The 22604-nt window shown below is 36.3% G+C and overlaps 1 protein-coding gene across 4 annotated transcripts in view; it reads right to left on the minus strand.

Moving 5' to 3' along the window:
• The window catches only part of SEMA5A (semaphorin 5A), a 318649-nt gene that overhangs the window by 144832 nt on the left and 151213 nt on the right, over nt 1–22604 (minus strand). For all 4 annotated transcript variants that reach the window (XM_066186026.1, XM_066186022.1, XM_066186035.1 and 1 more), the window contains one exon: nt 1711–1773. In XM_066186026.1, the coding sequence (XP_066042123.1) occupies nt 1711–1773 (63 nt within the window). The remainder of the gene's footprint in view (nt 1–1710; nt 1774–22604) is intronic.

Consider the following 22604-nt stretch of genomic DNA (forward strand, 5'->3'; position numbering starts at 1 on the left):
GACTATGAATGAGGAACATGCTTATGGGTACAAATGAAATCTTTGGACAAATAATAACAATACTAAGAAACAATCCCAGACATCATTACTTGAATTGCATATACACCCTTTTACAGTGACAGCTTAACTTCCAATCATCATCTTCTTCAAAAGGGTGTGATGAGCATAAATGAAACTCTGCATGAATAAAGAACTACACTAAGGCCCATTCTTAAATGTGTATCACCAGTGTTGTGCATTTCCCCTAATAAAATTATTTGATATCAACAGATGCTTTACGCTGTTGAATAAAATGTGTGGTAACAGTGTTGTCAACATATTATTTGAAAGTACATTGCTATAGCCTCGAATTTACAATTACTTCCATCCATCATGTTAGATCACAGTCACTGCACTATGACTTTCAGACAAGTTGAATGTTATTCTCCCAGCCTTAAACTTGGAAAATCACTGTGAAACAAAGCCCTTTATGTTTAGTTGCACAGAGCATTCCTACCAGAATTGTTTCTACTGTACATGTCCCTTGATCAATGCATTGTGACATACTCTATTGATACTTCATACCCTTACTTCCAAGTCTTGTCATCAGAAAGCTAAGGATAAAGGCTTGAGGGATATATTGAAGCATAAATTTTCCAGGGAAAAGTAACAACTTAGAAAATTAAACATTTGCTTAAAATATGAGGTTCAAAAAGTCCTTTCTTTTCTATACCTGACAGTATAACATGGCCCTGCTTCAGAAGTGAGGCTATTCTTCCTCTCTAATCTCAAATATACAATCATACACTGCAATTTTATTTTCCAGCACTTAGTAAAAAAAGAACTGGAAATTAACTGTTTAATGGGAGAAATTTAAAAGTCAGTGATTAGATAACTACGCAGAAGAGATTCCTCCTCTACTAGATGATAGAGTTTTTGGAATATTTTTTTGAAGCTTGGGATTTTTTGAGTTTTGCACAACAATAAATTATGCAACCCATTCTACTGAATAAAAGTGTGCTCTTTTGCATTATCACTCTTGATGTGTTCTCCCTTTATGTTTTAGTTGAATTATCTTTTATCATTTAACAGTATAAAAATTAAAAACATAGACTGCATGCAATTCTAATTGCTTTTATAATTAATTTGATAACTAGCTTCAGGTTGGGACAGCCAAAGGTTCCATCGTAGCATTACATTTACCTGTACTGAATAATAGAAATTGCAGTTGGCCAGATAAAGAATTGGTTTTAAATACAAAAATAAATCAAGTTCAATGTCTAAGAAGTTAGTGAACTTAATATTATTTTCTTCACAGCACCAGTAGATAGAAAATAAAAAAGTTAATAAAACTGCATCTTAAACACAGGGATATAAACTGAGAATTTTACAAAGTAATTACAGATTTATTTGGGATTTACAGCACAAAAAATGAAGTGAGAATACAATTCACTACATATGACATGCCATGTTTAACCTTGGTGTCAAAACAGTAAATTGTTGGAAGGTAAAGTTCATGGCCATTTCAAACAGGAATCACGTGACTGTATCTCTTACCTCTGCTCCCTATAGTCTTCTTTATTTCTATGCTTACACAGATTCCTTTCCTACATCTCACTTCAGAAAGGGAGACAGTAAAAATGCATAAGGTAGGTAGGGATTTATACACTGAATTACATCTGCTATTAACATAAAAATTTTATTAAAGCAGAACACCTGTCTCATGCTTACCTTTGATTTGCCTTTACTGTAACAGGCTCTTTTAGTAGCTTCATCACATTGCCACTCCACTGCCTGCAACCAAAAGGAATTTGTTAGAATTGCAGGTAACACAAAAATATAAGCCTCTGAGCTATCTAAGCCCAAGTTTGTGTTATGTGTTTCAGACATAGTGATGATTAGCTGTTGATGATCTTATCTATAAATGCCTCTTAAGAGTTTTCTCTTTTGAAAAGTAGCTTTGCTGTTGAAGGTGTTTTTATTATTTTAATCCAAAAGAAAGTTGGCTAAATACTATTTAGCCTTTTTTTTTTTGTGAGTTTTATGAGGGTAAGCAGATAGAGGAACACACAGAAAGGCTGAACCTTTCTCCAGCAGAGCTGGGCTGCATCAGCACAGCATCTGAGATCAGCTCTGCTGAGAAACCTTGCTCAATGGGAAAGTGTGCCCTATTGCACTTTTTGAAGTATTTATCTCAAGCATCAAATGGAGATTTTAGTCTCTAAAGGTAAGACTGCAGCACTGATCAGAAGCACTAAAACATCCATTCAGGGAAAGAAGCAATGGGCAAAGACATACAAGACAACAGTGAAACAGTGCACTGCAAAGCAGAAGCAATTTATCCTCATTTTTTCGAGCTCTCTCACTGCTTCAACAGATTTATGCCAGGACTGTAATGCCTAGTCTGCATTACTACAGTTTCACTGCATGAGTTAATTCCAGTTATTTCCATATTTATCATTCAGCAGCTGTGACTTCCAAGGTTTGCTCTTCAGTGGAGCAGGTTGCATGCTTGGTGTTAATGTGCCAATACATGTACATATTTGAATGCCTATATATGCTGTTCAGTCAAAGTGCATTTTAAATCAGGTGCATTCTTTCACCTCAGCAGTGCACATCCATATGTTCTTTAGATAAAAATGCCACAAAGCACTTCACATTTTATCAAGAAGAACTGAGATTTCTGAAGTAACCACTGCTGCCTAATTACTGAAACCACAGCCTTTTCATTTTTATTTACAAGGAAATAATGAAAGACCATTTATCCAGCTTTAATATAGGAAATATTTTTTACCTCGTTTTTAATGGAGACTGTATTAATAGCAAGCAGCCTCTCTAATTAATAACAGGGTGAAAGCCTAGTTAAAATAAGGGGGGGGGGGGTTGCCTTTCAGAGCATTTGTGTTTCAACAAGCCCAAGAATGATCATTTTTCACTTCAAGAAAAAAAACACAACTTGTGAAAATTATTGCAATTACTTCTCTCCCTCCATCCTAAACCTTCCTGTTTACAGCATTTGCTTTTACAATGCTAAATGACCATGGAGTATAGGGGAATATATTGAAAACTTCTGGAAGAATCCATTTGTGAATGACCGTAGGATTTGTAAAAAACTCTATCTAGCAGCATGAAAGAAATCTCATACTGAGTTAGATAAAAAAGCAGCAATGAACTAACTCCTTTGACTCGGTAATGCAAGAAGCAATTCACATCCATAACAGAGATCGAAGGACAACCGAATTCCTAATCAATCCACTAGGACACACTGAACCTCCATGTCATATGGCACTAGATAAAAGTGCTGAATATGTTATCTCTGAACAACCCAAAAATTTTAAATACCTGGAGAAAAGCAAGAGTTAGGTACCAGGAGGAGGTCAGAGTAGAAAGAGAGGGAAATATAGGTACTTAAAAAGAAGGTTTGAGGGAGAGTTCTTGCCAAAACTGAACAGAGAAAAACATGTCAAGCATGAACAGAAGGAATAAGATTGCATTAAACGTTTATCAATAAATAATTTTTCAGTGACAAAATACAAAGCTTCCAATTAATTTGGTCCAAGTCCACAGTAAAAGTAATTTGAAGGAGGACGTGAAATATTAAAATATTATGTAGTAATTTTGGACATCATAGTTAACAGCATATACAAGAACCCAAACAGAAGAAACTGCTACAACTAGGCATAAATTTATTTGCTTCCAAGTTAACCAAATAGTCAACTCTATGGGGAAGCCCTATTCATGATAATATCTGCTAAAAAGGAGTAATACTATGTGGACAAGAAATAAATGCAGTGGTAACACTGGTAACAAAGCCAAGTCCCATCTTTGAAACCAAATGTACTTATACTCCTATAGGCCTTGGTTCCACTGCTAGAGGAGATAATAATAGAGGAGGCTGCAAATGAAATAGAGTACAAAGGCATCTGAAGAGAGCTGAGTAGTTCTGTCTGTTGTACTTTGGTCCCTAAGGCTCCCACATAGTTCAGTAATGCAGGCAAACATTTCTATACAGAGCTTGCTTTCTTTTTGCCTTCTAATGTTCAGGAAATTCAGGCGAGTTTTCCACAAAATGGAAATTTAGATATGCAACATAGTCTACTGCTTATATACAGGAGGAAGACAGGTAGAAAGCTCTTTAAGATAAATGTCATTTCAGTGTGGGAAAAAAAAGAGAAAAATGTGTCCTGAATCTTCAGCGCACAAAGACAAAACAAAATGTCCGAACAGAATAATAACAATGTGGGTTTTGCCATTAGAAGATTATGACTTGAAAACTGTCATTCTGAAAGACCAGATGGACACCTACGGATTGCATTATTCTAGATAATAAGTGCAAAACCATGTTTACAGACATTACTGTTATCCACTGCTTCTCTTAAATTGACAAATTCTCCTGCTTATGATGATGCCCCTGCTTACTGATTGATGACATTTCCATGAAGTTCAGAGGAGTGCAGATATGACATGCAAAACATGTTGGATATTTGTTTCACTATAAAGACATATACGGCTAAGGTTTATCCTAACAGGATTTTTTTTCTGTTTTTCTTAACAAGAACCTTCAATTTTCACATTCTAAATACAACCTACAAGTACATTCAGTGTACTGGTTTTAATTAATATTATAATTCTATTTAAGCTGGCAACAAAGTTCATTGAACCAAATTATAGACACTCAGGTTAGTTCACTCTGGGGAAAGAGTAAACAGGGATTTGAAAGTCAGTGTCAGAGAAAATAAGGACAGGTCATACACAGCTACTACTGCACATTTCTACAAAGAACACAGCTGCAAAGGTTAAGGAGGAGGGTTTAAGGTGGCACACCAGTCTGTTTCTGATAGCAATATTTACAATGACATGGCTTTTATAAATTCTATGATCAATATTGTCCTTCAAGCACCTCTACAATTTAATGCCTTGACTTAGAGTGCTCCTAATTTCCCAATCTCCTTCATAAATACATTCTCTTATACATAAATAAACCTTAATTATGTAAAGTAGTAAGGTTTCAAATGCTGCGAAAGTCAATGTGAGCAACTCTAAAGACTGCACTTGAAAGATACAACTTGAACTTAACCAGTGTACTCTGATGAGGTTGTCACAGTTCACTTTTGAACACATATTGTTTTCTTTGATTAAAAAAAAAAATGCATGAACCACAAAGCTCCATACAGATTTGACAGAAATTCAGACTGAACAAAGCCAAGGCTTTGGTGCACACTTAACTCTAAGCTTGAACTCAAGTTTCAAACTGATGGCAGGTACTTTTTGAAAAACCTCAATTGTAAATAACTGTATAAGTGTTTTAAACATTGATGTTTGTAAAGAACTTCAAAACTTCAGATGAAATCTCTTCTGGCATTTTCAAGGGGGTAGTAGGAGGAGAGAAATTCCAGTCAGTGAAGAAAAAAGCTTCCAACTGGTAAATAGTTAATGAAGCTATTATCTTCAAAATGAAGAAAAATGTGCATTCAACACCCATATTTGTTAAGTTAAAAATTACATTCTTGAAATTATTAGTAGTCTTTGGAACAACAGATATATTTTAGTAACTTCTCTGTATGAACAGTAAGAGTCTCACTTAGAAGTTAAACTATTGTATCTTCAGCAACTTAAACTAATTAACTGCAAAGAAATTAACTCCAACAAAACCTGAAAGACAATCTCCACTTTAAACTGATTTATCCAAATACCTTTGAAGAACACCAAAAGAGAAACACGGAAAGTGTAGAAACAGTAAATAAAGTTCACAGAAGTAACCGTCAAGGGATTCTCTTACATGCCCAACATGAAGCAACAAAGGAAATCCCCAGGCAAGACATCTGGAGGTTCCTTCCAACCTAAATTATCACATATTTTTCCAGAAAAATTACAATATATAACAGAGGGAAAAAAAATCAGAGCCTTACATGCTTAACTTTAATGTGGCCCCTTTCTATAACTCCAACTTTAATTAGTAAATGTAAACAGGAAATTTGAAATTTGAACACATTCAATAAAGAACTGGCCAATTAGAATGATTTAAGTGAGAGACGTGTTAGTTTTATTGACAGGGCAACAAGAAAAGTGTGGCTTTCACCTACAGTGAAAGCTGCACACATAACTGAGTACAATCAGACCTCCTGCGAGAACTATGTTCCTGTAGATACACAAATATTCAAAACATATACAGGTAGACAGGTATGCATTCATACGTATATGTATTTATACTTATAAATGAACCTTGAAATGTAGAAACAGAATGTACTATTACATTTAATAGAAAAAGAAGCTAATTAGTCAAGAACCAAGAAATGAACAGAACAGTATTCCAGACAGATGGTCCAGCACTTCTTAGGCAGATGGCTCTGCTAATTAGATACTGGCAAAAATAACACTAAAGAAGATGGTTTAATTACACAATGCCAAAAACTAACAACTACATGATATTTCCTTTTTTTTTTCCTTTTTCCACTATCTGCTTGCTTTCATTTCTTGTACCATGTATTTAAACAATACTCTGGGGACGTGGGGTATAATGGCAATAACCATAATAATATATGTCAACAAACATGAGCAACATCGCCTTACTGTTCACATCAAGTCCAGCAATGGAATGGCTTCAAAATGTTTTGACTTGTTTGGCGAGGGTGTCTTACAGCCTGCCTAATTAGCTCTGTATGTTGGATTCCAAAAGTTGAATTTAAAGAGGCAATAAAGAAAGTGTCAGGATCATAAATGAAAAGAAAGAATGTAGCCACGGAGCAGTACACCAGCAAGACATTAGCAGCAAATTAGCAGCCGCAGAGCTAGCGGTGGTTTTGATGGTTACCAGAAGTTTTGAGGCATGCTTAGGTGTAATGATATCCTTGCTTCCAGCAAACATGTAAAGCCACTTAGGGCAGATTTATACCTGTCGCTACTTCACAGGAACCATTTTCCTTGTTTTCCACAGAGTCATGACCTTGCATCATCCTTTCAGCCATTGCTGCTGGAGCTGCCTATCTTACCAATAGGCTCCTGACAAATATCTTTGGAAACTATCATTCTCTAAATGAAAAACTAAATTATTAAAAAAGGGCTTCCTTTTAATATAGCTTCTCATTCTGGCTCACAAGAAAGGAGGAAAAGATGGTTTCTGAGGATTTAAGACATCCTGGTTAGGCTTTCACATGAAGTGACAGGCCAGCAGCTCGCACAACAAGTCCAGCACCATATGGACAACTTTACTAATTGGCTACAGACACTGCATTATTTTGCCTCCAAGTTTTTTTGCCACATGTAACAGCCAATTTTCCGGGGAATAACATCATGTGTGTTTTCATTTGTTCAGAATCAGCTTTTACTGTTCATCCACAGTTTAAAAATTACAGTTTCTTATAAAGTAAGCACTGCAAAACTGATGAAAATAAACATAAAATCATGCTTGAATTTTCCAGGCTTTGGAATTCAGTTAGAAGCGAAATCTCCTGATAAATATATAATTCTGTACTTAAACCAAATAATATCTGAAGCTTTATATGGCTTCAAGCAGCTGATGTCAACTTAATTTTATTCCAAATATACTAGCCTGAAGTATATAAAAAAGTAGAAGTACATACCCTGCCAATTCATGAAGCAGCCAAAGTTTTAAGCATATGATTTAATGATTATGCAAATAAACAGTTGTTGAAAATTGTCAGAGCTAATATGATAAAAGAAAAAAATTAACCATATTAGAGAAAAAATCAGAGTTAGTTACTCACAAACCATCAGTGTTGGGCCACTCCACTGACTTGAATGACACAGGACTCTGCCCAAGACTGAACATTCACAAATGCCAGCTAGCCATCCACCTGTGCATTCCCCTCTTTGTCTTCTGCAAGGATTTCTAAATGTCACAAAATATCCACTTGCTTTACACTTAACAGACACCATGTTAGAGAGGAAAATGAAGTTCCAAACCTAGAAGCTAGCAATTCAAAACTTGAGTATGTTTGGAACTAGGATTTTCAATCCTGCTCCCAGAGAGTTACTAAGAAACCCAAAACTGTTGCACTGTGACTTTCAAAGTTTTATTTGTTCCAATCTGGCATTCTGAGGCTTTTACAGTTTTTATGAACATTTAAAAATTGAATGCAGGATTGTGCTGAAGGGGTAAAACAACAAAATGTTCTTGCACTCCCAAACTTGGCAGCCATTCAGCAGGTAGGAATGAGATTTCACAGCACATCTTTAATGCATATTCTGGAATTATACTACATATAGTAAATTTAATGTTTTGAATAAATTACATATGAATCCTTTAAGATTTAACATCTGTGTTACCACATTGAGTTTTGAAGTTTCCTGGTTTTTTTTGCAAATAAGACTCATTTTAGTAGGCTCCAAGACTTTTTGAAAACAACATTTTGATTTATGTTATTTTTCTTACAAATAGTGTTTTAAACCTTTAGGTCTTGATATGTCAGAATTGTCTTTATTCCAATGAAATCAAAGGAATTTCAATATAATTTCCTACTTCTCAAGCCCCTAAGGTTAATAACAAAAGAAGTGGTGAGAAGAGTCCTCTGGCACTGGAGTGCCACAAAATGTTGGTTTGGATCTTGAGCACAGGCAAGCAGAAGTTTGTTGGTTTTTTCCTCCTGTACACCTGCTCATTCCTAGTAAATTGCATGGAAATTGAAAGGAAGAGACAGTATTGGAACGTGGGCCATCCTTCCCAATGCTCATTTGCTGATCAAGAAAGCCATGCTGATGTGGGATGCCCAGCAATCATTCCACCTCAGCTTTCAGCCACGGACAGCCAAGGAAGCCACGGCACTTCAGAGTACTTCGTGCAAATCAAAAACCTCCCTGAAATGATTTCTGAGAGACACGGCCAACATACCGTCCCTTTCCCCTGGGAAGTCAAAGATAGCTGCATTACAGCTTCCAGGTATGAGCTACAAAACCTCAGATAAACCTGAAACATACACTGGAGGATGAAAATTTTAACACCTTCTAAGTCATACTGAATAACTGAGACTACCAAAGAAACGTATTTCTGTATGTTTGCATATAATTTTGTACATAATGTCACATTAGGAAGAGAAGAAGAACTTCATCACAGTTTGTATTTGTCTTTTTCACTTGTTTATTTAAATGGCTTTGTCATCAGGCTTTAGGGACGGCAGGCTTCATTCTGTCAACAGCAATACCCATCTCCAGTTCTAGAGAAAATACCATGCTTTACAATAAGTGTTACTTACAATAATAAACATATTTTTAAAGTTAACCTAAAAATGGTATCTTACAAGACAGCAAAGAGAAAAAATCCGTTGAAGGAACTTAAAAATATGTATTTTTTCCATTAAATAAGCAAACAAATCAGACAAGAAGATTTTAGATAGATGAAAGCACAGAGGAAGTAGAATGCTAACACCAAAAGAAATGCATGAACCACCAATTCATGCAGCTTGTCCAGTGAAAAGCTAGTGAAAAATCATGTTTCAACAGCAAGGAGACACATATTCTACATCCTTCTGCTTAAGTTAATTGCCCAGAAAAGTGATTGCAAAAATCAAGTTTGAGTTTTCATCTTTCCATTCAAGGATAGCACATAAATATATAGAACATCTAGAAAGTGGACTGGGCAAAATTGAACACAGTAAGAAAAAAAAAACATTAAAAAATTCCAAAGAGTTGGCAACACAGTTCATGACAGCACAATTGACAGTTCACAAAAGGAAAGATGGAATAACATTTCAGTTTTTGTTATGCTTACTTTAAAATAATTTGCTTTAATTTGAAAAATGCTAAAATAACATGAGAAACAAAATAGCAAGAATACGGAGAAGAATAAAAAGTAGAGAGACACATAAGTGAGTGTCATCAACTTATAGATAATATCATGAGCTGTGGAGTTGGACAAAAAAAACCCCAGCAGGCTGAGAAAAATTCTCATTAGACACAAAATGCAAAGGCGCTTATTAAAATCAGAAATCTTGAACCTATAGCTAATAGGAAAAATCACTGGAGTGTAGCTGCACTGCTAAATTATACAGAAATCAAGGGTGAGAAAGACAAACAGGAGCCTCAGGACTAAAGAGGGTATCTGCACAGAATATGAAAATATCTCCACAGGAACCTCATGTACTCCACCATGACAGGAGGAGAACTGGGAACCACGGGGCCTGTAATCCAACTCTGAGTGACAACTTCATCATGAAGATGTGAGATAGCAGTGAGGCTATGAAAAAGCCTGAATGTAAGTGCCCTTCTCTCTTGTTTTGACACAAGTGAACAGTCTGGAGCAATGTCAATGGCACACAGAACTTTGCACCTCTAGGCTATATGTCGAACATCATTCAAGTTATTAATTAGTGGAGGTCAGTGACATCTAGCAACCTCATAGCAGCAACATTAAATGGGTGGGTGATTTCTATCCAATTTCTAAAAGTCAAACATTCAGATCCAAATTGGCCACTTTTGCAGGGACAATGGAACAGCCGCTTAAAGGGAAAACACGCCCTTGTTACATATAAAGGTGTTTATCTCATTCAACATTGACAAGTAATCTTATGACAGCAGTCACTGAAATAATCATCATATCTTAATAATTCATCTGCAACTTTTACCTCCTATTTCCTTCCCTGCTGACCTTGTAGACTCGTAGGAAACTACTCAACTTTTAGATTCAGATCCCTTTAAGTGTTGAGAAAAGTATCTCCAAAATTTCAGTGACATACAGAAATTTTAGTAAATATCTCACGCAGGAAGGCCAATCAAAAAATTTATTTCTGAAACAGCTGTTTAATATTTTCCTGCTCCTATAGCCTCATTTTTATATTTCTTGATTTAGAAACACTTTGACTGCTACATTAGACGAACCATACTGTACTTTGGTATTTTTCTTCCAACGTCGCTGAAAGCTCAGTGAAAGTAACTATAAAAACATGGTAAATAAAACTCATTCATCAGAATGCTCAGTGCAACAGGTAATAAGGCACTTCTATGCAGCCTTGGGGCTCTCATTTCCTTCTGCAGATATCATCAGCTTTCCCCTTTCAAATTACACCTCATTAACAATTTGTCCCCTGATGAGTATGCTATAGCTCTTAGCTCTTTAACAGTGGTTTATGTTGGAAGCTGGTTTAAAATTATAAACAAGAAAGTTACAAAATATATTTTTAGAAATTATTTCTTAAAAATTCTCCTGGGCTTTTTCTGCTGAAAATCTTTTGAAGTCTGCTACAAATCCCAGAGCATTTACTAGAGCAAAGCACTCCAAAATCAAAGTAAGTTTTGTCTAAGAAGAACAGAAGAAAGGCGAGAAATTGTAAACATTCTCAATATCCACTTCAGAAAAGGGGCAGCTATATAGTAGTTTAGAATACGAAACCCTTAGCATAGGTCTGAAATATTAAAGAACTTAAGAATTAGACCAAAGTCCACTCATTTTAGTTTTTACTGTGAATTGTGAAATGGGTTTGAAACTCAGATCAGGCTGTACTGAGAGCACCTCTACAAGACTCCAAAGCCAAAAGAAAATCCAAATAATCAAAATTAGTTTTCTATTTTAAGTGCAAGGTATACAAAAATGAATATATCTCAGTATTCTTAAGGAGAAAAAAAAAAAAAAGGACAATCTCTATTTTTGCTAAAAAAACCTCAGGCAAAACCAACTGATCAACCAAAAAAAAAAGCAACCAAAATAAAAAATTAAAATAAAAGTGATTTTAAAAAACCCAAACAAATGACAACCCCTCTTAGAAAAACAAAACAAAACAAAACAAAAAAACAACAAAAAAACAAACTAAAACAAAACACCAAACACACATACACACACACACACAAAAAAACCCCACCCACCAAAAAAAAAAAACCCACCCACCAAAAAAACCACCATTGCTTGCTCTGTATGGCAAAGTAAAGCCTCAGCAGAGATATCCTTTTGGCCTGGATATTAACTGTGACTGAGCACCTGCATAACCCTTTCCTCAAGTGCAATAGAAATTTCACATAAGCATCATAAGACTAGGATTAAGACTGAATAAAAACAATGCATTCTTTCCTACCCGTGTTCCTAGAACAGCACAATGTTTGGCTACATTCATCCAGAGTATCATTATTTGTTAAATGTGGTGATTTGAATTTGGATATTTTCAATATTAATCTTAATCTGTCAGTTTCTGGAAAAAGCAGAGGGAAGGCAGGACAGAAATTGGAATGTGTGTACATTTAGAAAGTATGCCAGAATGTAGGCAGCTTGGCTGGCTGCCAGATGCCCACCCAGCTTCTTTCTCATGAATTCATTTTATTGACAATTAAGAATAGAGTCTGATGGTCAGAAACAGACATAGCTAAAACACTTTCTCACCACAACCATGACCAGCTTTTCCCAGGAATTAATTTTTCCCTTCACTCTGGATTCATCCCTTCACTACCTCCTCCTCACCAGCAGCAGAGGGGTTTAGGGAATGGGGAGCCATAACCTGTCACTGCCCTCCACACCATTTTCCTTATTCCATATAATATTCATAGTTAGAGACTCTTTTTCTTTCAAGCCAAATTGATTTCAAAAGCTGCAGTTCTGTTAGAAAACACTTCCCATTAATCCCACAAAATCTATATTACAGTGAGATGCAGCAAATAAATTTCAATGAGAGTTGTGTGCAAGCAAGGACCAGCCACTCCACCAAAAAAGTAAAGGAACGAAACACCCTAAAAAATGTGAATGTCATATCATTCCATACTGAAATTACTACATGGTTGTGTGCATTACAGAAATACATTACATACATGTATATATAAAATTAGGTAAGTTTAAAATTAAATTATTATATATATGTTTGCCCATTTTGGCTTCCATTTTGCACTTTTTTGGTAATAGTTTGCATGCTGCTGTCTCCCAATCACCTCAAATCCAATGTGAATATCTTCATTCATGATGCTCCCCATTTGTCAGAAATCTGCTTGAGGAGAAAAAAAATGTTCTCACAGACACTTTACCTCTTTAAAGTATTGATCCTGATGGACACTTTGTCCCTTCTTTCAGCTTTAACCACTCTTCCAAAAATATATGCCTGTTCCTATTCTTATACAACAGATTGAATCAGAGTGAAAACGAATATCCATTAACACACATCGTATTTTATGACTAATCAATACACCTTGAGTAAAATAATCTGCTTCTTACTCTTCTTGGTACTTCCCAACTTTCTGAAACCTCCACCATTCAGATTGAAATCTTCCTCTTCTAGAGAGGGAAATACAAGCAAAGTTTTTTTGTACATGAGAGTACAGAAAAATAAAATCTTTCAGTTGTTTTATTTGCAAAAAAATTCTGTCCCTTTATTCCACATGTACAATCACAAAGTGATTGGGGTGAAAATAAGACAACATAGTAGGCAGGTTTTGGAGAAGTTGTATTCTGTGCATAACTGGAAAAAAACTTCTGATTTTACAAAGTCATTAGGGTAGCATGACAAAATTAAAATTTTAAATGTACGTGAGAGGGATCTTGTATTTTTTTGTTCATTTTTTTGGGACAATTTAATTACATCTTAATAACTTTGTAGAGATGGCTGATGTCCTCAGGCAAGAAAACTCAATTGTTCAAAATAAATTCTTCTGCACATTAAAAAAAAAAAAAAAAAAAAAAAAAAAAAAAGCCCTTGGCAAGAATATTCCACATTGCCCAAAAGATAAACTGCTAGAACTAGTAACAACAGTAACAGTAAAACCAGTAATAGCAATACTGAAGCAAATGAGTAAATAGCACAAGAAAAGAGGTGTGCCACAAAATGAAATGGCTGTATGCCTCTTTTTAGAGCAGCAACTGCCTCCCTTACAGTTGGAACTAAATACAGCTCCATTAACAGAATATGAAAGCACCTAAACTAAAAGTAATGCAAAATAAAAGCTATCATACCAGTATGGGAAAAAAGGAAGAGCGAGAGGAAGAATAAGGCTTTCTTTGCTAGTTTTCATCTTCTCTTACTCCACTGTCACAAATCCAGTACCAACAAAAGTGCTGTATTGGATTAATTACAGTTAGGAATTAATATTTTATTCATACACTAAATTCCTTCCTTGAACACATACCTGTGAACTCCTCTATAGTGGAACTAACTCACCAAATTTGTAAACTAAAGTAGCACATTTTACCAGCCAATCCATAACCCCCCAAAGTCTTCCTAATATTCACAGGTACAACTTCTAGTATACAGTAATTGTAGCATAGAAAGCCACAAACTTGTCTCAATAAATGGAGTAATGCATTTGCAATAGAAGTTTTTAATCTCAATCTAAATTAAATACAAAATCATGTTAGATGTTGTGCTAGCTGAAAGTTATTTTCTAACACACATCATTTTTCTAGTATAGACGTAACTTGTCATGTCTTACTGTCAGAAGGATGCCAATTTTCCAAATGTGATAAGCCAAGCAAGAATCTCAATCATTTGGCTCCTGTTCTTGATTTAATGAAGAGAGATTGTTATCTTAAGAATCCTGGGAGGGGGGTTGGTTAATGCAGATGTGATGCAAGGCAGAGAACAGATAACAATTATGATTCGGTAACAGCCTGAACATACTTAAAATGCATGCTTGGAAATCCCTCCCACTGCTGCTACCACAATAACATCTTTTATCAAAGTTTTGTCTATTTTAGGAGGTCAGTTCTCTACAAATGCTAGTCTGATTCAATTCCAAACTGCAACATGCACTAGTATAAATCAAAACAACACAGAGCAAACCAAAAATGTCAACAGGTTGGCTTATCTCTGCACGCAAGAGGCAAATGTAGTTCGCTGCACAGGGAGTACAGAGGGAGTTTCTTTTGTATCTTGGCAAAAGAAGCTAACACAATTTTTAATTTGTTTTCTCACATTGCAGGTTTCATGCATGGTCCTCAACCCAAAGACCACAAGTGGAAGAAGACTGGATTAAGAGAGGGCACTGGCTAATATAAGCGGCAGTCACACAGAGTAAATATGCTGTATTTGGGCAGAGTATCTCATTACCACACATGAGCATGTGCAGACAGAACAAGCATCCCTCAGTTTTTTCTGAGGAAATTACATGCTGCAGTTGGGTTCACCCTAAACACCTACAAAGGGAGAGCACTGAACTGCTGAAGAACTAAATAAAGATATATAGGAATCTGTGGAGATGACCTCCAGGAATGCTCCAGAACAGTACTACACCCAAGGAAGATCATCCAGTGATATCATAGCAGGTGAGTGAGCAGAAGGAGAGGAAAATGATCTGATGTTGGGTTCTCTCTCCCTACACGAATGCATGGGAGCAAAGACACCAACAAAATGAAGTCAGGTAGAGACTTGATCATCATGTGTTTCGCAAAAGAAGCTGAGATGTTCAGAGGCATCCATAGCCCATGCTACACATCATCTTCAAAGCTAGTTATGGAAAGAAAATTAGGGTAGAAGCAGAAAGATAAAATGGAAAACCTGTCTCCAGTGGCCTGCTAGGAAGAGACTTGGGTACATAGACAGGCATCCTCTCCAGAGCAAAAGGTAGTTTCCCCAAACACATACTGTAAGGAGTGCTATGAGGCCAAAGAGTACAGGAGGAGTGGCTGACTTCAGCTACCCTCATAAAATCTGGACAGGCATAACACTACAGACTGACAGCAAGAGTAAATTTTTAGACACAAATCAAGGCTTTCATGAAGCAACTTAACATAAGGCTGAAGAGTGAAAAAGCAGTTCTTGACTTTGTACTAAGTAGCATGCAGGAATTGCACTGTAACAGCAACCAGGATGTACTTGGATACTAGAGCATGTTTGCTCCATGAAAAGGAACTTCAGGATGAAGCAGCATGATAAGAAAGAGCTAGGTCAGGCAGCTGAGAGTTAATTTTTTTTTGCTGGCAGCATTTAAGGAGACACATAAACACTACCTTGCAAAAAGAAAAACAAACAAACAAACAAACAAACAAAAACTGATGCAAAGGACAACTTGGAACAGATTAACAGCAGGACAGAAGTAGTTAAAAAAAGGAAGTAAGCATCTTTCAAAAACCTAAAGCAGTGTCAAAATGAAGAAAATAAAGCACTGAAGAATAATTTACAAAAGTCATAAATACTATGAGTAAGTCCTTCAAACACATTAAAATCAGGAATCTTGACAGTTCAAAGAAGCAATAAAAGACCAAAGAAGTAATTAAGATAAAGCCACACCAAAAAAACCCACCATATTTCTCCCCTTGCCCAAGTTCATCATGGCAGAGCTCAAGGAAGTTCTCATCCCAGAATATGCAGGGCTGCTGATAAAAAAACTCTCATCTCAAACCATAGTGTTGTTACAAGAGGTTATAGAACACAGATAAAATGAAAAGCAACACATTTTCAGCATGGTGAGTTGTTCAAGAATATTAAAAGTAATTCAGAGAGGAAAGTGCTGAACTATTTAACAGTTTATGACCTTCAGCTCACAACTGCTGTGGTACTTGAGGTCTGCAAAACAGAAAATATGTATTTCTAAAATGGGCTCCTGGAAGATCCAAGAAACCATCAGTGCTGATGTCTGTATCAAGCAAATTATCAAAACCTGCATCATAAATAATAAAGAGTGAACAAAGATGCAAGGCCTGATGTGTGAATTCAATCCCCCTGACTGCTGGGTGTCAACTGTCCAGAGCAGTATCTCTGAGCCTACTGGCAAAGCCTGTGGAAGCAAAGCATTACTAAACACAGAGGAAGATCAGAGTTAGGAGACATCTAAACCGAAGACAACTAAACTAATCATACAAGTCCATGGGACCAGATTAACATCTAAGTATACTGAAGGAGAGGACTGAAGACACTGCAAAATTATTCTCTAGCAAGTTTGCAAGGAAACAACCAGCATGGATCTGACAAGGAAAACTCACCCCTTACCAACATGATCGCTTCCTTTGAGAAGAACAGTGCCCACTGTTTTACCTTACCTTCAGGAATATCTTTGCCAGTGTTTCCTGTAGTATCCTCAGAGCCCAGACACCAAGACATTGACTGGACTAACAGATGATAACAAAAGTGAAAAGCTGTCTGAATCACAAGGCTTGAAGGGTTGCATTCAGTAGCACAGAGTCCAACTGGTCACCAGTGATCAGTCAGGTGAAGACTGATATTTGGGCCAATATCATTTAATGGCTTTATGAATAACCCAGGCAATGTGACACAGTACACTCTCAGCAGCTTCACAAATTACAGAATAGTCAGAGAATATGGGAGAGCAAAATGCTGGAGAGCCCAAAATGCTTTTTTTTTCAGAGGCACCTCAACAGGCCAGGAAAATATGCTGACAAGAGCCATATTAAGCACAATAAAGGCTAAGTCCTGCATCTAGAATGGAATAAAATCCTAAGAAAAGTACTAGAAAAATAGATATGGATATGGACAAAGTATGATCACAGGATATCTAGAAGATGCACCCTGTTTGGATTTGCAATATGTATTGGACAAGTTCTCTTACCAAAGGACCTTTAAGAACTTCTTCAAGAAAATCAGGACATGAGGGAAGGTTCTTCACTAAATAAAGAGTTTAAAAAGTAAGTGGGTAGGTATGTGGTCAATTTTCAGGCGGGAGGATGTGAGTAGTTGAGATACACAGTAATTAACAGCCGAACACATAAATGCTGAACATATCCCTAGGTGATGCAGGAAAGGGAATGAACAGTTATGTGACAATACTTGCTAAAGACACCAAGTTATTGAGGTTAGCAAAGAACTGACTACATAGAGTTCTAGGAAACCCTTATAAATCTGAATGGCTAGTTATCTATATTGAATTTAATCTGCAGTTTTAATAAGACACCAGGAAAAAACACCTTAAATAGATAATTTATTTATTTTCATGTATTCATTGATGAGCTCTGAACTGAACATTACTATTCAGAAATAAGATATTGAGTTACATTATTAAAAAAAAACTAAGAATAAATTATGAGAAGTACAAAACACTAGAGAACATCCTTGTACCATGGAACAAATCCATTTAGCCCTTATTTTGAACATTTTTTTGCATTTCAGTCCCAATCCATAATTTCAAATTTGAAAGTAAAACTAGGAAAGATGCATAAAAAGGGGACAAAAGACCTCCAGCTTTTTGTGTTTTCTTTACAGAGTAGAATTAAATAGACTAGTTCCTTCGGCTAAGAAAAAAGGCATCTGAGGAGAGAGATAACAGTCAGCTATACAACCATGAGAAAGGTGCACAGAGAATATTGTTCACTGATTTTAAACAGTGAATTTAAAGTGTATTAACTGTTCTTTGAATTAAAAAGAATATTTAAGGATTTAAACCCCAGAAGTTCTTAATTCCCATGATGAGCTGAAGAACTCTCTTCCACATGACAACAAAGATACAAAAAATGAGTTAAATGTCACAGGGTGAAATTGATATGAAAATATCCCTCAGGGATGTGAGGTTTTGATTAAACCTGCCCTGCTGGCAATACATTATTCTATTTTCTGCTATAAAACCTAATCGAACAGAGAAAATTGCTTAATTATTATTAAAATTTCTGTTACTGAATGGTGTGATTTTGTTCCTGTGGTTACCCCACTTTACAAATTCCCTGTGACAGCTGACTGGATAAAAACCCATCCAGTACCCTAACTTCACCTCAGGAAGCTCCTGGATTCTAAAGGCTGAGAAAATTTTCAAAGGAACTATTATTATAAATTTAGGCTTTTTGCAGGCACCTGCTGCAGGCTGGAGACAAGACAGTACAGCAGGTATTGTTTGAACCAGTAGAGGAATTGATACAACCTTTTAATTGTAATTCCAAATAGACAGACATCACCCACTATTTATCTTAATTTACTTCAAATTAGCAATAAACTTTCATCAAAATTATATATTTTGATGCACTTTAAAAAGAATTTCAGCAAAAATGAAAGAAAATCAAGCATCACTTATAATTAATATCACTAAAGTTATTCTTCATAGCTAGAGAAATTATATTAAATGCTTATAAAATATGGGCCAAGTTTGGGGTTTTTTTCAAAGTAAAATAATAAAATCAAGAATCAAAATTCTATCTTAAGCCTACCCTACACCCAAAATGTGTTCTGTTTTTATTGTAACATCCAGATTCAAGCAGCGCACACTGCTTTTTCCTCTCTCATGTGTTATTTATTTTACACTAAAAGCACTTTTCCAGTGACTTACAATCTGTTCTGTTGCAAGTCAGCACTCATAATCTTGCCACCTGAATCTGAGTATGTGTTTCTACCTAGGTTACCTCAATTTCTGAATATTTCTTGCTACAGAAATTTCCCTTGTGCAAGCTTTTGCATGTTCAGCACATGTCCTTTTGCAAATTGCTTTCCCTGATTCAAAGCAGAGGGAAGAATGTCTAGAGTTCTGTGGCCTGTCTGATAAATGAATGCCCTGTTTTCCTGTTGCCTGGCTACGCTCTGTGTCCATGATGATGCCAGTGCAACAAACATTCTTGATATCAACACTGGCCTTTTTTAGTTTGCCACTCCTGCTAGGAGAAGTCAAGGAAATGTAATACACATCCACTGCTGACATTTAGATCTGGTTGGAACAGACTTTCATTTGCAACTCAGGGAGGGAGAAAGGCCGAGGGTGAGATATGCTGGATGCTGTCCCAGAAAGACAATAAGAAAAGATAGGAGTGAAAGAAGAGATTAGACTTTCCCATGGGTCTTGGGGACCAGAGGTTCACGAAGTCTGGTCTTAGTAGCAAAACCTGAGGTTTTGCTAGGAAGCACTGAGTGCCTTGGTCTTTTCCACGTCATTTTTCACCCTGTGCCCATTTAGCAGTGGGACCACATTTTCCCCAGTCTCCATTTTGCAGCTGAGGTGCTTGTAGAATCCTTTGTTGTGCTCAACATCCCTTCCCAGATTTAACTCAAGGTCAGCCTTGGCTCTCCTAAGTCTATCCCTGCAAGATCCGACAATTACTCCACACTTCTCCTAGGTCACCAGCCCCATCTTTCTTTTTTTTTTTTAGAATTCATTTTTATGTCTTTTGAGTTCAGTTAGGAGCAGCTTGCTCCTTTCATGGTCTTCCATGCACATTCATTTCTACCTGCCATTTTCAGTTGATTCATAGTAAAAATCCAGGTACAATACCTTCGTGGATTAACCCAGGACAGGGTTAATTTTTGCAGTAACTGGGAAGGATCATGACTAGATCTCTGAGGTTATTTTGTACCATATCAGTCATAACTGGGGGCAGGGGACAGGGACTCTCTTCCAGGGAGAAGGGAATCCTAAGGGTCAAGAAAATGTGGTGAAGGGAACTGTCTGGTATTGCCTATTTTAAGGGGGTTTATTTGTGTGAATCAGTTCTTTCCTTATACCCTCTGTCATTACTATTGTTGCTGCAACTGTTTCGTTTCTTATTCCATTGCTGTTTCCAGTAAAACATTATTTCAATCCCTGGTCTTTGCCTTTTTTTACCTCCAATACTCAACTTTATCCTGTCACAGTGGGAAGGGGGAGGAGAAACTGGGAAGCCCATAGTTTAGGGAGTCTTGGTGGGGGCACTAAATTGGGAACTATCATTCCTAAACCATGACATTGGCAGGGAAGGAAAAAAAACCCTATTTCCAATTAGTAATGAAAGCTTTGAGTTTCAGTATGCACTTTCTGCTGCTCAAGTACTCTGGCATTTCAACAACTGCACTGGAAGGCCATCCACCTGCCTCCACTTCCATAGCACCAGTCCAGCAATCACATTGTTATGTTGTTTTTGTTTAAGCCTTTGCTGTGCCTTGTCCTCATCCCAGGTAATAAACAGGTTCACTCCCTCAAGGAACTAGCTATGAACCTGTCAAAAAGAAGCATCATTCTACCTGTAGCAGATACTTTATTTGTATGAAATTGATTTCTAAGTCAGAACTTTCAATTTCACACAAGGAATAATGAAAGTAACATCCTAAATTTTGAAGCACCCTCCAAATAAAAAAGGATTTTTTTCTGAGGTACATTTTGAAAACCAAAACCTAAGTTATTCTAGAAGGAAAAAATCAAAATACTTCATTCAAGAAATTTGAAAACATGCTGAGATTTTGTGAAATAATCCCAGATTCCCTTACGTTGCTTACTACAGCTCACTTAGATACAGATTTCACCTTTTTTCATCATCAGAATTCTCACGTAGCCTAAAAAATTATCAGACTGTAGTCTCCAGTTTCCTTTGAACCTTCCTGAATTGTCTTTCAACGATTTTTTAGTCTTCTAATAGTCTCTTTTCTAATCTGAAGGTCCTGTGAGCACCATGTTTAAAATAAAGTCCAGAATTTTCAGAAAGCTTCTTTTCATCAATACAGAATGTATTGCAACGTATATGCCCAAGCCCATGACAAAAGAAGTGAAAAACTAGAGAAGAGCAAGTAACAAAAGCCATAGACCTATTCAAGATTAAAAATAAAGGGGATGATTACGGGCAAGTGTCCCTTATCAATCCCCAGTAAAGCAAAGAATTATTTATTCTTTTCATGACTAAGCCCCAGAATGGAAACCTTCCTGAAAATATTGAAGATCTGCTAGTCTAAAACCAGACAATTGGGAAACTGCAGACAGCTCAGAGTCAGCAAGTACTATCAGGCACGAAAGAGACATATAGATTAAGAGATCTCACAGGAATCCAGACAATTCACAACTGGAAATTAGCTGGAGAAAAAGAAACAAAAAAATAATTACAGAGAAAAAAGGAGGTTACAATTACAATTGATGAATGATTAAATTCCTTTTTACTGTTTTAAGCCTTTACTCTGCCTTTTATGTTTGGGCATAGGGTTAAACAAGCATTTCATTTTGCTGTTTCTGAATAGAACCACCCATCTTGTTAGTCTTTCATTCACAATTAAAATTACATAATACCAAAAAGAGGTAGAATTTCTCATTAGTCCAAAGAGCAAACACCAGTGTTTGGTCATTGGGATTCCAGGAAGAAACACTGTAACCATCACTAAGGGAAAGCTGAGAGAGATTCTGAAGGAGACTGAGAGATAAATCACATTTTTGTCCTGTGCTTATTACACTGGTAGGAACAAGCTTACTGGTTTTATAACATAGGCAGGTCTTTCCCATTTTATTCCTTTAACATTACCCCAAATCACATTGTGTGGCATTGCTAATGATATCAGTGTAAAACAGGCCAACAAAATGTACCTAAAATTGGATAAATAAGTACTTGCTGAAGTAAGTATCAAAAAAACCCCAGTGCATGGCTAAGTATCTCAGCTGGAAAAACTACACTTGATGCGTCTTTCCCATATGAATAAGTATATATGTAAAAAAAAAAAAAATCCTATCTTTCCTATTCTGCTCATCAGTAACTCAGCACATCTGATACAGTGGTGCATTATTGAAATGCTCTGAGACTCACATGAGTACTGTTTTATCCTGCAGTAGTTTCAGGCTTCCAGTTGAGATGCCCAAGAAGCAATGAAAATTCTGAAATATAGCCAAGTTACTAAAATCTAGTCACAAACTATGTAATGTGGCATTTCAGTTTTGAATTTTTTATTTATTTCTTTTTAAAATTTATTTTTTTTAATGCTGGCTTTTGGCATCAGCCAAGTTACTATTTAGTTTCCATTCGAGATCTTGTAATACTGAAAGCCATGATGCGGATTTACGGAGAGAAATATGCTGCTATGATCAAGCCAGTGTTTCTTACAAGATCACTCTGG

The sequence above is a fragment of the Chamaea fasciata genome, unplaced genomic scaffold (assembly GCF_029207755.1).
Source record: "Chamaea fasciata isolate MVZ Bird 193981 ecotype frontalis unplaced genomic scaffold, bChaFas1.0.hap1 SCAF_1, whole genome shotgun sequence".
NCBI classification, from domain to species: Eukaryota; Metazoa; Chordata; class Aves; order Passeriformes; family Sylviidae; genus Chamaea; species Chamaea fasciata.